Source organism: Solanum pennellii, chromosome 7 (genome assembly GCF_001406875.1).
Source record: "Solanum pennellii chromosome 7, SPENNV200".
NCBI lineage: Eukaryota > Viridiplantae > Streptophyta > Magnoliopsida > Solanales > Solanaceae > Solanum > Solanum pennellii.
Window position 1 is genome coordinate 1,585,588 of NC_028643.1, and position 14,739 is coordinate 1,600,326.

Genomic DNA, 14,739 nt, shown 5'->3' on the forward strand with positions numbered 1-14,739 from the left:
GGGGGGGGGGGGGGGAGTCGACAGTAGAGTCTCTCTCACGTCCAGATCAAGTTTTTGTCGTGGCGTTTATGTTCTCTTTTATGTAATACAATCTCATTTCTCCAGCTTTAACCAGAAGTCTTGTTTCAATATTTATTATCAATGTCGTAAAACTCAATATTCTTGTACTTTTGGGATATGATCTCCGCTTGTACTTTCCTTGCAGTGTCTGTAGCACAACCAACAAGAATAAGCACTGACGTGCCTGCAAAGCCTCGGAAAGCAGTGAGGTGTGTGGCTTGTTCAATCACAGCAGGGCCAGCAGCGAGAAGTGCCAAAAATGCTGAACCAAGAACTGATATCCGGCTGAGTACCTGTAAATCCCCATTTATGGCATGCATCAAGACAAAACACTTTCATCTTTGAACCTTAATAAGATTACCACGTGCAGCTATTTATACAGTATATATGCGGTACATCAATTACTGATTCTAGAGAGTCAAGTATACAGAAAAGGGACACTATCCTTACTAGAAAAGAAACAATGAAGTGAAATCGCACTACCAAAGGTTGCGGTGGGATAAATAGTATCCTTCAACCCTTAAACAGAGATCTCTGATTCGAGCCTTGAGAATGGAGAAACTCCTAGTAGGGAGCTTCACCCTTTAATAGGCCTTATGTGACACAAATCCAGATTAATCGGGTCAACGATTTCAAACACAAGATCCACCTTGCTTAAAACATTTGAGGATCCAAATATGGTGGCTAATCTAACTATTAAAGGTAATACATATAACTATGGGGACATGACACTATAACTATGGGGGTGAATCATTTTTCTTTGATGAGAATTTTTCCATCTTATTATCTTGAATTATTCTTATTTTAAGTCGAAGATCTATCCGAAACAACCTTTTGTCTACCCTCTACCCTCCCCAAACCCACCTCTGGGATTACATTGGGTATTTGTTGTTGTATTATCTTGAATTATTAACCATTGTGACTTCTATTACTTTTATGTAGTTTCAAATCAATGTATATTTTCTTCAAAAAGTTTGATAAATCTGTCTAAATTCCGACCAAAAATTAGGTTCTTTGACCGTCACTCTCCGAACTTATTCACATAGAATGAGACAGAGAGAGAGTGTCTTTTATATAAATATCTAAACATATTTACAGCTTTCTGATATCTCCATCAAAAGATCCAAATACTGAAAATGCCTATTCTCACTTAAGAAAGAGCATCGGTCCTGCTAGATTAATACTAGAACGATTTTTAGTTTCTTAGTGCAGTAAGAACTGAGCTTACCAAAGCTGTGGGACAATTTCCCGTTAGATGTGTCAGATCATTTCGATGTTATGAAAATGATGGGTGAAGAACTATATTTGAGAATCGAGATAGGCATTAAGCAGAAAGAGAACACGACTATCAAAGAAACCGGAGAAGGGAATAATACCGTTTTGATGAATGCCGCTGTGCTTTTACCCGGTCGAACAAGTGGGATTGAGGCACCTTGTCGTTTCAACTGATCACTGACATCATCAGGGTCCAATTGCAGGAATGTATAATAGTAATTGAAGAAGGCAATCAACAAAATGTTTGTCGGCAGATAGAAAGAACCTTCAAATGAACAGCTGTTTAGTTGTAGCCCTCAAAATAATACAAAGTGAAACAATTAAGTCCACACATGCATGTGCTGAAGGAAATGTACTACCAATAATAATACGCTAATTCTCATTGTTTTGCTTATTTCTTTTGTTGAAAATACAAAAACCAGTTTTTATCTTTTCCCTTTTATTTCCAAAATGACAGTCACCACCTCACCGATAATCTCCCCTTGGGGAGAAGATTTAGACCACAGCCCCATGTAATTTCTCTGCAGTGCAAGGCTTTAATAAGAATACCACCCAGTCCACCTTAGACAAGTCACTTTCCCATTTCTGCCTCTAGTTGCTCTATCTTTTGCATATTACCACTAACTCAAAAGTATTGCAGAACATGTTTTACAAGACTAAACCTCTTCGCTTAGAGATAGTCGGCAATTTTTTTCAAATTTTTTGTACATCAGGAAAGGAGATGCATATGCATAATAACTTCAGACAGAGTCGAGTTTAATGCACAAAATTTTTTCAGTGAAAGGTGAACGTGAAGTAAGGTAACTGCACTGTCTTTTACTTACCTCCAGGGTTTAAACCTGCTGCAGCGTTTCTCAGAAAACCTACACCGGTGAAACGTGCCAAAGTGCCAGGAAGGGCTAGTGATGATGTAGAGAAAATAATCGGCATTACTCCTGAACTGTTCACCTGTTCATTGTAATATATCTGTAAGTTGTAACTAAGAAGGATCATAAATTTCTAAGTGCAAAAGAACTTCACTGCACACTTCCATCACAAATATAAGGATTAGCAGGACCGATGTGTCTCCTTGTCTTATTCACTTGAGCTACCAAACAATCTACAAAAAGTACTGGAGATTACCATATAATGACTCTGATAAAAGCATGCGCATGGAAACAAAACATGACTATCGTCTAAGTTGCTCAGACTCGGGTGCAGGTGTCCGATACGGGTACGGATCTAGAATTTTAAGATTCGGGGTATAGATCCAAGTGCCGAGACGGGTGAGGGGATTTGGCTAAATTTAATTCAAATATCTAAGAATAGAGTTATACGTCTAAATTTTGACACAATATGTGGAAAACTAACAAGGTATTCCGAGGAGAAAATAATGATCAAGAGGAGAATCCTAAAAGTAGATATAAAGAAAAGGATTGACAGAGAAATTTCTATATACAAAGTATTCCATTTCTTCAATTTCACCTTAACTTTTGTTTTAAGAACAAAAAATCATTGCATCTGTACCAATTTCTCTGTCGATTTTGGTCAAAGTATCCAAAATTGGTTGCCAGATCCAGTAAGGATCCCATACCCACACCGACACCCAGACCAACATCGTGTTGATACGGGTGCAGCACTGAAAGTGAGAAGTTCAAGCAACTTAGATTACGGATGTAGAGTTGGGGTTTATAGGGTGTTCGGAAGATAAATTGTAGTTCTGAACCTATGACGCAATTGTCGCACTCACTTCTCCCGCACATGCTTGCATGTGAAATGACTTATCCGATGACTAACCACAAACGAAGCAAGAGGAAATTTCAAACCAGTACTAAGTAACTTCTTCCACAGGTAAACAATTTCAACCCTCACTCCTCTCATGAAATAAGAGTCCGCACCTCGTGTTTATTTAGCATTACAATCCTTCAAAATAAACTAAATGAAAGAGGAGACAAAAGACTACTAACTTTAAATGGTAAGTATGCAGATTTTTGAAGTCCTCCTCCTGTTCTGCCAGTATACCTTGATGCATAATTTAGCGGAATTTTCCTCTCTGCTTCCTGAAAAACGTGGTTGAGAACGCTGTTAGCAATCAACGGCATGACAATAAGTTAAATGCCAAGTAATTTAGACATAAGAACATACCTGAACATATACAATGCTAAGGACTAGCAGAAAGAATGAGACTAGGATGCCAACGAGCCCAACATAATTACCATCTTGATAGGCCTGGGCGACTGTCCTACCAAAGGACGCTGGCAAGTAGGAAATGATATTTGTAAAGATCAAAAGAGATGTACCATTTCCAAGTTTTAAATCAGTGATTCGCTCCCCAATATAAGTCGTAAATACTGAGCCGAGGGTCAAAAGTACAACGGAAGAAATTGCCCACTGGGTACTGAAGTCATTAACATAAGGGCGAAGGAACAATACTTGGCCAATTGCCTGCCACAGAAGTTAAAGAAAAGTGTAATTTTCCAATTGATTCTGCAATTATTCGACCACGACGTACAAGTGAGATCAGATTAAAAACAGACTACAGATACTGTTTTGTTCACGAAATATCTTATTCAAAAGGTAAAATACATAAACAGATAGACAAACTTGGCCTTAGCTGGCAAGTAAGCGCTCCAACGTTGAATATGCACATCAAGACACCTCAACTCGTCATCACTGTCAGTTGAACACTCCAACTAACAAAATGATCATCTAGACAACTCCAAAACATATGTCCACGTCAGCGTCGAGTGTCCACAAGACACAGAGGGGACAAGTTGGAGTGTCAAGTTGTCAGTTGCGACCAAGTTGAGGTGTCCTGATGTGCACTCTCGGGGAGCTTACTTGCCAGTTGAGTTCAAGTTTGAGTGTTTGGTTGTGTATTATGCCTAATCCAAATGCTTCTTCATTCAAGTAATAACAGTTTTTCTAGGAAATATTACCTGTACTACGGCAAATCCAACAGAAGCATAGCGAGTATACTGGAGAACTTTCTTTCTTCCAGCTTCACCTTCTCTTTTCTGAAGTTCTTGCAACTTGGGGTAGATTTGAGCAAGAAGTTGAAACACAATTTGTGCATTAATGAAGGGAACAATACCTAGGGAGCATATACCAAGGCGACCTATACCTCCACCGGAAAAGGAATCCAAAGTACTTAAAATACTATTCTCATCTAAATTGCCAACAAAGGCCTCCCGATTTACTCCACCGAGCGGTATATAGATCCCGAGTCGTGACAAAGCCAAAAAGCCTAATAGCTTTAGAAACTTTCCTGGTAACGGGCCTTTGAAGAAGTCCCCAAAATCAATGCTAGTATCTTCAATTGCAGCTGACAGTGACAAGAAATCCTAATCAAAGGTTAAGATTTTGGGGTGTTATCAAAAGTATAAAAGCACAGTATCACAGATTAGTTAGACTACCTGCCAACCCTCTAGCTGATGAATTTTTCTCTTTTCTAGTGTTTGAGGAGCTTTCAAATGTCTGAGAGAGCAAGCTCACTAAATTATCCCAGGATGATTTACCTGAATTGATACCCAATGGATCAAATACTGAATTATCACAGCTGGAGAAAGAGGGTAACAGTCAGAAAGAAGAAAAAAACTAAAGATTTAGGAATTTGATGCAGAAATAGTTAAATCAATGAAATGGATCGACAGAAAATAGTAGCACAAAGAGATCAAGGAAGGAAAAAGTGTATGTGAACGGCACATAACAGTTCAAGATTTCATGCACAAATTCTACTACTTCACAACCTCAAAATCATAAGAAGTATGTGTATGATCAAAATACAAAAACAGAGAAATAAAAGTTGATATCCAACCATGACAAAACTTTGATGTCCCAAACAAGCATATCCTTCTATAGTTCAACTTTACGAGTTTTATTTCTAGTGAGCAAGTGTCTCAACACTCTAAGTGACTAGCTTTTAAAAAAGGCCAAAGTTCAAAAGAAGAAAAAAAAAAGAACTTCTGAGCTTTACTTAAATCTTCCCATATGCAATGTTGTCAAAGGCACACTTAAGCCCTGAAGCGAGGCTCAAAACGTGTTGAGCGCTTCACCTCGATTAAAGTACATTTTAGTGTTGTCAACAAAGCTCTAAGGCATACATTCCCTTGCCAATGAGCCTCTTCTAAAGAGGCGGGACCAAACAATTGATGTTTCACTTTATCGTAAAAAAATTTCAATCTCCTTGTTCATATATTTGCCATTCATGCTTATAATTAGTCTTGGACTAAGCATATATCCCTTTGAGCCTTTTCTCATTGAAGCTCACACCCTATTTGCATATTGCGCTTAAAGCCCCATGGACCTTAGAGCTTTTTTACGCTGCCCATAAATCGCACCAATCTCCAGGTCTGAACTTTCTCTAGATTCCCTTTCCATAAGTCCCTTTATCTAGTTTCAAGATAAGGGCCCTTACTCTTACATTTCCTCTATTGTTCTCAAAAAAAGAATATACTCAATAAGTCAAAGATTCATTGAACTTCCTCCGCGGGAGAAAAAGAAACTATCCGTCTCATGCTTTTAACCGGAAAAAAAACCTTCAGATTATAATTTAACAATAGGACCATAGTAAAATTCTCCAAACATACAAGCATTCAGATTCAGTAATTCTTTTCAGGGAAAACACTCACCATGAAAGTAAAAAACACAATTCCAGAAAAGAAAAGGCAACACAAATGTCTTAAATTCCTCAAAATTAGAAGCCCTATACAAGAATCATCACAATAAACAGCATGGAAGTTCAAGGCTTGTTTGAGGAATCAATGAATTAAAACTTATAAGTTTTAAACATGACCCATTACAAGAAATAGTGAGAAAGTTCAAGTCTTTATCTACATAACATACTTTTATCGAATTGAGCAAAAACCAAGGCATCTAAGAACAATGAGACCAAAAGGGTATATTCCATTTTCAACAAAGTATCTGTTTGTGGAGTGAAGAAGACCAATATGAATGTTCAAGACTTTTTTGAGGAATCAATGAATTAAAATTTAGAAGTTTCAAACATGACCCATTACAACAAACAGTAAGAAGGTTCAAGTGTTTTTTTTTTGATAACCGTGGTGTCCGGGCTAGCTTGCGCGCACCTCGACTAATTCCACGGGATCCCACCTCCTACAAGCAATAGGTACAAGGTAGCTTTGTCCACCAAAGACAAGAACCAATGGAAAGAAATCATCTAGTGTTTTTGTCTGTGTTGAACCAGAGACCTTATCATGCTCAACGAACTACATTGACCACTAGGCCACACCCTCCTACGCAAAAACTTCAAGTTTATATCTTCTTCACAGCACATATTTATCAAATTTAGCAAAACCCAACTCAAGTAAGAGCAAAGACACATTTTATCAAGAAAGTACCTATCTTTGAAATAAAGAAGACCAAAATGGTACATTTTATTTTCAAGGAAGTACCAAAAACCATTACAACAAGCAGAATAAGAAAGTTCAAGTCTTCTCCATTCACAGCATATATTTTAATCAAATTGAGTAAAATCTGAACAAAGAAACCAAAAGGGTTCATTTTATTTTCAAGACAGCACCTACCTTGGAGCAAACATAACCAGGGTTAAACAAAAAACATTACAACAAACAGAGCAAAAAGTTCAAGTCTTTATATTCACAGCATATAGTTTTTATCAAATTGAGCAAAAAACTGAACAAAAGGGTACATTTTATTTTCAAGAAATTACCTGTTTGTGGATTCAAAAAGACCAAGATTCCATGATGGGGCAGTGGATTTTTTATGGAAACTGAGGCTGCTGGCTTTACAAATTGGGGTGACTCTATTAACCTTTAAAGAGTGTAGCTGCTTGGAATTGAAGCACAGAGAAGAAGAAGAAATTTCTCTGACTGTTATCAACATTATCCTCTCACACAGACACACACTCTTCAATTTTATCTTGAAATTTTATTTATGAATTACATTATTCTTAAACTAGAAAGAATATATACTTTAGCTCTTTCTATATATAAGTTCATTGATGATCACTTGGGTCCTTATAGTTTATAATTATTAGCTTTTAGGTTTCCTTAGTTTGAGAAAGTTATTTTTTCCTCTTATTGATAATCAAATAGAAAATTTGTGAAGGTTCAAAACATATCATTTGAAACTCAATGGATAATAAACTCGTCTTTTTATCCTTTTCACTTAAATAAATATTTTTATTTAATTTGAATTCATAATCTATACTTAATTCAAACATCATGTTATTTATTCGAAATCATAACAAGTTTGGTGATTTATACTCATTGTGATGTCATTTGAAATTCATATTTTTTTCTTGAATCTACTTTCTAATTGGTATACTTTTATTGATTTTTATTTTATTATAACATCAAAAACCAATAAATATTTCATGTTTCATTTGTCACACCTTTTTTATTTGACATTAAATTTTTTAAAATTTATAAAAATATGTAAAATATAGCAAAAATTATTTAATTTTGACCTTGAGCAGGTTCTTAAACCATATTTCCCTTCCACAAATAAATAACAAAAGAAAAAAAAACAAGTTTATTATAACAGTAAAAAAGAACACTTCACCAAAAAACTAAAACCCTACTTCTCTTGTAGTCCTACCAAGTTCAGCTCAAAAAAAAAATGGAACTTGGAACTTCTTTCAGTGCTTCAGGTGTAAACAAGACAATGTTTTTATCGAACCCCATTACCCAAAAATCCAACTTTCTTCAAAATTCTTGGCTAAATCAATTGAATTTTTCGTTTCCAGTAAGAAAAATCTGTTCTTGTAGAGGAATAGTTAAAGGGTCTACTATCAGCTCTTTGAAAACTCAAGAAAAGGTTAGATTTTTCTTAATGGGGTTTTTTTTTTATATGAGATGAAGTTTCAATTTGTGGTGCTTTCTTTGGACAATTCTTCCTTTTATTTGTTTGGTTTTTATGCTGAAGACTGTTTTTTTTATGTGTTTATGAATTAGTTTTATCAGTTCCTATGTATTTAATTATGTGAGCTAACACCAATAGTATACTCTGTGTTGGAATGTTATGGCACAAGTGGGGTCGGAAGAGGATAGGATGTACGCACACCTTACCTCTACCTTTACGGGAAGAGGGAATGCTGTTTGAATCTTAAAGAATCCATATAACAGCAGAGTTGTTAGCAGTTTAGGAGTTCATAGGGAAATTATGTTTTAGATGCTTGCTTACTAGCTCTGAGGCTACTTAGTACTAATAGAAGAAAAATAGTTTTTTGGGAGCATTCTTGTATGCATATTTCCAGATGACAGGTTGCTGATTAACCTTCAATGTGTTGTTTGTGTCTTTTTTAACTATCTTTTGATAGAAAGAATCTTCCCATTGTGTGAGAGATTCGGAAGTTGCACATGGAAAATGGCTTTTTAGCTCTCGCATTTGCTCATTTTCCCTAATTTTAAAAGCACTAGTTTGATTGGCGAGTTTTAAGCATGAGATATGTGCATCTAAGGGTGTAGTTTATTGGTCAATGAAGTAGGTGCAGACATTGGAGGTCAGGACTCAAATCCTAAAGAGATAAAGATATCCCTTTTAGTTGTATGTTTTCGTCCGGACTTTCTTTAGTGGACTGTCTAACTTTAGTTCCTTGCTAATTAGAACTGATCGTTTTAACATCAGCAACTGCGCATCAATACCAATCAAGTTGCAGGCTGCTATATGGATCTTCATTGTACATGGTGTTCCATTTAAGCTTATCTATCTATTTTGAGGACTCAACATAACTTGACTAGTTTTATTCTGAATGTCAAGTTACCACAACTTTTCTCCTTTATCACGGCTACCATCTAGGTCAATTTGCTATATGGTATATGCATATTACAGTAAAGGTGCAATCTTGATGATAAACAGCTGGGTTTTCATTCTCCTTCTTTTAGGATTCTCTCCTCCTTTGCCACTGCTGGCACGATTCTTGTCAGCTTGTTGGGATGAGACAAAATTATTCATTAGAATTCATGAAAACCACCTTTCACAACAACCATCACAGTTCAAAGCAGTAAAACAACAGGGAAAGAAGTACACAACTTCAACCCAAAATCACCAGAGTCCTCCTTCAACAGCAATGCAAGAATATTTGTCTTTTAAGAGAAAAAGTATACACCATAAAATAACGTATTGAGAGATCATTTCCACTAAATTTCACTCTCTTCTTTCTCTCTTCTTTGTTGTCACTAGATCTACAATTCCATGGTTTAGAATATGGTTGTGTATATTTACATCTACTTCTATCCAAACCTAGGCCTTGCAGAATCTCTGCAATTTATTGAACAGGCTGTCCAGTAAAGTGTCTATTCTTGTTACCCACCAAAACAACGAAAAAAAAGAGATGTTAGTTCCCTGTTTTGTATTCCTAATTTGACTAGGAAGGAATTGCATAGTTCCAGATGCTTTTGTGGGACAACATCTGATTTACCATCTTGCAGCAAATGCTCTATGGGAATTGATAATGTACGAGATGTATCATTTGCTGGGGTAAGATGCAATTATGGAAAGACTCGTTATGTTATGTAATTTTTCTTACAATTTCATATCTGTGTGTGGAGTTCATTGGTACTCAGCTCATCTTATTATTATTATCTTGTGGAATGATGTCTCTTTCTTTTTTTCTTTTTTTGGAGGAATTAACGCTTGAATAATGTATTGATATGGTATCTTCTTAAACTTCCCAGGTCACAGAGATGTCTTCTAATCATTCTCAAGATCTAGAACTCTCAAGTTTAACAGCTTTATGCCCATTGGATGGTCGTTATTGGGGTAAAGTCAAAGAATTGGCTCCGTTTATGAGCGAGTATGGATTAATTCGGTTCCGCATTTTGGTTGAGGTGGTTACTTTTTCCTCCTTGACTATCTAGTAGTAAAGTTTAATTTTGAAATATTCCTTTGAGAATTTTTGAAATAAAATTAGATTACTGTGTGGATAAACACTTAGCAATAGTGAAATTTTTGTGATGTCTCTTCTTGTCAGATTAAGTGGTTGATAAAAATGTCTCAAATACCTCAAATTGTTGAAGTTCCAACCTTCTCTGAAGAAGCTCAGACATTTTTGCATGACTTGATTGATGGATTTAGTATGAATGATGCCTTGGAAGTTAAGAAGATCGAGAGAGTCACAAACCATGATGTGAAAGCAGTGGAATACTTCTTGAAACAAAAATGCCAATCACATCCAGAGATATCTAAGGTATGAATAGATTCTTGTCATACTATTGTTCGGGGTGGCTCAGAAGGTTTGGCTTGGGACTTCTATTATGGAGGTCTCAAGTTCGAAACTCTTTGACTCCGACAGCAGGGAGTTGGCCTTCTGGGTTGAGCTCGTCGCATGGGGCTTGACTAGTGTGGTTTACCTCTCTTGTCTGATTTGTGAGCTATTGTGTACGGGGTTTGCCTTGTGCTCACCCAAAGGGTAGCGGCGTTCCTTGTCCAAAAAATAATAATTCCTGTCTTACTTTCCACGTGCATCTTCTTTCAAGCTAAAAGTATTTCTATGAGACCTGGCAACCCCCGAAAGCTTTATTTTGCACATGCATCTTTTTTATAGTTGTCCCTCTTTTTGTGGTAGGTACTCGAGTTTTTTCACTTTGCATGTACATCTGAGGACATTAACAATCTCGCCCATGCATTGATGCTGAAAGGAGCTTTGAACACGGTCATCTTGCCAGTCATGGATGAATTGATTAAAGCAATTTGTGACATGGCCACAACACATTCTTCTGTTCCTATGCTTTCTCGCACCCATGGGCAGGTATACTTCTTTTCCCGACAGTCCTCTAGTTAGGTGTACTTTGAATAGGTTTTGATACAAGAAGCTTAACGTCCGTGGAAAACAGTGGTCTTATATATATCCTCAGTGACTGCATAATGTAGTTCACTCATTCTTTTTTCACCTTGTAGCCAGCTTCACCGACAACCCTTGGAAAGGAAATGGCAATTTTTGCTTATCGATTGAGTAGGGAAAGAAAGGAGATTTCTCAAATTGAGATGCTTGGGAAATTTGCTGGTGCTGTAGGAAACTACAATGCACATGTAGCTGCGTATCCTGAAATAAACTGGCCAGAAATTGCAGAGGAGTTTGTCTTGTCACTTGGATTAGAATTCAATCCATATGTTCCTCAGGTTTGTTTTATAGGCTGATTCCTTTTGTTCTTTTCAATCAGCACCGGTGTAGCTTTACTTTCCTTTCTTCTTTTCTAATTTATTGTATTGGATGTAGCATAATTCATTTTGTAACAGAGCTTTATGCATTAGTTAGAGGGAGGTTTATAGCTGGTGTATAACTTATGTATTGAGTTTAAGAAATAAAGACTTTTAGTGCATAGGCCAAATATATGTAACACACTAAATTAACCCTTAGAATCTTGCGGTCTTCAACATGTCATGTCATCAGGGCAAAATATGAAATGTTAAAGTCGAAGGAATTCCAAATATAGACATAAGTTGATCTTTCTGGAACAGCCCAGAAAGGAACGTGTGATATAAAATGGAAAGGAGGGTGTATTACCACATTAGCAATCGTTTTTCAACTTCTAACTCAATATCATTGTAATGCAGATTGAAACTCATGACTATATGGCCAAACTTTTTCACTCGATCGTCCAGTTTAACAACATTTTGGTTGATTTTGATAGAGACGTTTGGGGATACATTTCTCTGGGTTACTTTAAACAGGTGACTATCCTGTATTTTAGATATATCTTCTATTATATTCTTTTGGCAGATAATGGAGTTCATAATTCTTTTATGTTAGACAACTAAAGCTGGTGAAATTGGGTCCTCGACGATGCCTCACAAAGTAAATCCAATTGACTTTGAAAATAGTGAAGGCAATCTTGGAGTAGCTAATGGAGATTTATCCCATTTGAGCACTAAACTACCTATTTCACGCTGGCAGGTATGTCAAATCTGGTCATGTTATCTTTATCTTGTTAGTAAAATATTCTACCAAATAATTTTAAGCTTCATTTTTCGTTGATTAAACACATATTTGGGTGCTACAGTAAGACCTTTCTCATAACAACATTTCACTATAATGGCCAAATTCTTTTGAGAGCTGATTTTACATGTTATGGTATATTATATAGCACTAGGCTATAGCAGGCAAAATTATCGAAATAAACAATGCAATTATAGAAATGTTTGACTGGAGTACTGTTCTACTTGTAAATCGTGATGGCATATTAAAAAGTTTGAAAAGACTTGTATAACAACGTATTTTAGAGCATGTCAATTTGTGGGTGCCCTTATACGATACCTTTAGTTGCTTGTGTGTCTTGTTCGTAAATTTCTCTTGATCCAAATTGTCATTTGCAGCGTGATTTGACAGATTCAACTGTTCTGAGAAACATGGGAGTAGGACTAGGGCATTCTCTTCTTGCTTATAGAAGTGCATTACAGGGAATTCAGAAGCTTCAGGTAAGCAATACTAGTTGAAATTCTACATATTAAACTACTGTGCTGCACACATTTTTTTTTTTTTTGAGAATGTAATGAAATACAACCCATGCTGAAGCATGAACTCATCAAATTGTTCCGACTTTGCTGACTTATTGGTTTTGAATATAGGTGAATGAAGCTGCTCTGATGGAAGATTTAGACAAAACATGGGAGGTTCTTGCTGAACCAATACAAACGGTATGCAGCTTTTGCTTTATCTGGACTTCTTATCGGTATTAGTCAAGCCTGAAAGGCATATGCATTTACTTTTTATCCGTACTTCCTTATATGACTGATGAAATATATTAGGTATAAAGCTGGTAGTGCTTGCAAAGATATGTTTCAAGGTCTGGTCTTCAAACCTATCTATTGATATACAACAAAGCCTCCAATCCCAAACAAGTTAGGGTCGGCTATATGAATCATCACTGACAATGTTGTTCTAATTAAAACTCGTCTCAGACTGATATTGCACTAAATAAATACGAATTGAAAAGTACTAGGATTCTCTATTTTCAACTGGCATAAAAATGTCGGCAATGACTAGTAGACTCGTAAATGACATAGGACCTAAAGTAAACATAACATACTAACATGACCCAACACATTTCTAACTTATTGATATCACCCTATATAGATCTATTTTTTCCTTCTTTCTCCATTTTTCGTTAGATTTGCATGGATTCCAAGGAATTGTAGGTCGTCTAAAACAACTTCCTTAGGTGTGTATGAAATGATCTAAATATACGTAGTATGTTTCTTGATGAACTTTACGATAAGATTTCAATTTTTGTTTGGTATTTAGGTGATGCGAAGGTACGGTGTGCCAGAACCTTATGAGAAGCTGAAGGAGTTAACCCGAGGAAGAGCGGTGAACAAAGAAAGCATTAGAGAATTCATACAAAAGTTGGACATACCAGCTGATGCAAAGACATCTCTCTTGAACTTAACGCCTCATACTTACGTTGGAGCAGCTGCAGAATTGGCTAACAACGTTAACGAGGCCATATTTCTGTTGAGTAGTCCATATCTTTTGAAATGAGAGCTGAAGAACCTTGCAGCCCGATGGCGTATGGAGCATACAGTCAACGGGTTCAAACTGAATCCAAGTATAGATTATATGTGAAAAGTCACTAAAATTTCAAGAAGTTCTTGAATTTTGATCACCTAATTTCAGAAGAGATGCATTCAGTTGCAAGAACCTAAATGTTAACTCCGTCAAATTTAAATTTTGGATTCGCTTCTGCTATCCATTATTTGCAGATGCAGAGTCGTTCGAGATGTTGCATTCTGAAGATAGGGAAAGCAGAACAACAATATTTCCAGTTTTCCATCCATGGGAAGGTAAACAGTACGATACGTTATCTCATTTTTCGAAAAACTTCATGTTATTTATCTCTGCGCGATTGGAAGAGAGACTCTAGATGCTATCGACAACGATTATATGCTAGGGTGATACTATGCACTTGAGAAAATTATGTTGTGATAAGTCATGTTGGGATGTTCATGAATTTAAAGTACAATTTTTATTCTACCTATCTTTACATCATTTACATGAATTCAATGCTAACAAATTGGGTTAAAGAGCAGTTCGATGCATGAAGCATCTCGTGTTAGCAGAATCTGAGGAAGGGATGCACTCTAAGGTTGGTGACTGTTTCCACAACTCGAACCTACGATCAAACATTAGTTTCAGCCATGAAAAACATGGACTTAGACCAAAGCAACAAAAATGGTTTTATTGATCACAACTTGAACCAATAACTTTTGCATAAATTGCTGAGAAAATCAATGACTGGATAAGTACAAAAATTGGGCCACATTGTATGTATGATTATATTCAAGATATAACAGAAATACAAAAGGGTCATAATCTAATAATAGTAAAGGAACATGAATGTAGGCCAAAATGAGTCACTTCAATGTATCTATTTCTATACTAGTTCAATGTAATAAACACTTGATCATAAATTCTCTCAACTCCTTTTGAAGTAGTCAATGTTT

At 36.2% G+C, this 14,739-nt stretch overlaps 2 protein-coding genes across 2 annotated transcripts in view; one reads left to right on the forward strand and one right to left on the reverse strand.

The window, feature by feature from the left end:
- LOC107025826 (preprotein translocase subunit SCY1, chloroplastic) overlaps window positions 1-7,253 on the reverse strand; it is a 7,770-nt gene extending 517 nt beyond the window's left edge. Inside the window, exons 1-8 of the mRNA XM_015226587.2 lie at window positions 7,007-7,253; window positions 4,731-4,873; window positions 4,254-4,639; window positions 3,460-3,759; window positions 3,282-3,374; window positions 2,160-2,283; window positions 1,437-1,600; window positions 16-353 (exon numbers count right to left, since the gene is read on the reverse strand). Coding sequence (XP_015082073.1) covers window positions 126-353; window positions 1,437-1,600; window positions 2,160-2,283; window positions 3,282-3,374; window positions 3,460-3,759; window positions 4,254-4,639; window positions 4,731-4,873; window positions 7,007-7,179 — 1,611 coding nt within the window. The 5' untranslated portion in view covers window positions 7,180-7,253 and the 3' untranslated portion in view covers window positions 16-125. The remainder of the gene's footprint in view (window positions 1-15; window positions 354-1,436; window positions 1,601-2,159; window positions 2,284-3,281; window positions 3,375-3,459; window positions 3,760-4,253; window positions 4,640-4,730; window positions 4,874-7,006) is intronic.
- A 664-nt stretch (window positions 7,254-7,917) lies between these two features.
- On the forward strand, window positions 7,918-14,284 carry LOC107025824 (adenylosuccinate lyase-like). Its single transcript, XM_015226586.2, has 10 exons — window positions 7,918-8,115; window positions 9,975-10,127; window positions 10,271-10,486; window positions 10,865-11,047; window positions 11,197-11,418; window positions 11,854-11,970; window positions 12,050-12,193; window positions 12,613-12,714; window positions 12,865-12,933; window positions 13,541-14,284. Exons 1-10 carry the CDS (start codon window positions 7,918-7,920, stop codon window positions 13,775-13,777), a joined length of 1,641 nt encoding a protein of 546 aa, XP_015082072.1. The 3' UTR covers window positions 13,778-14,284.
- Window positions 14,285-14,739: the final 455 nt, after the last annotated feature.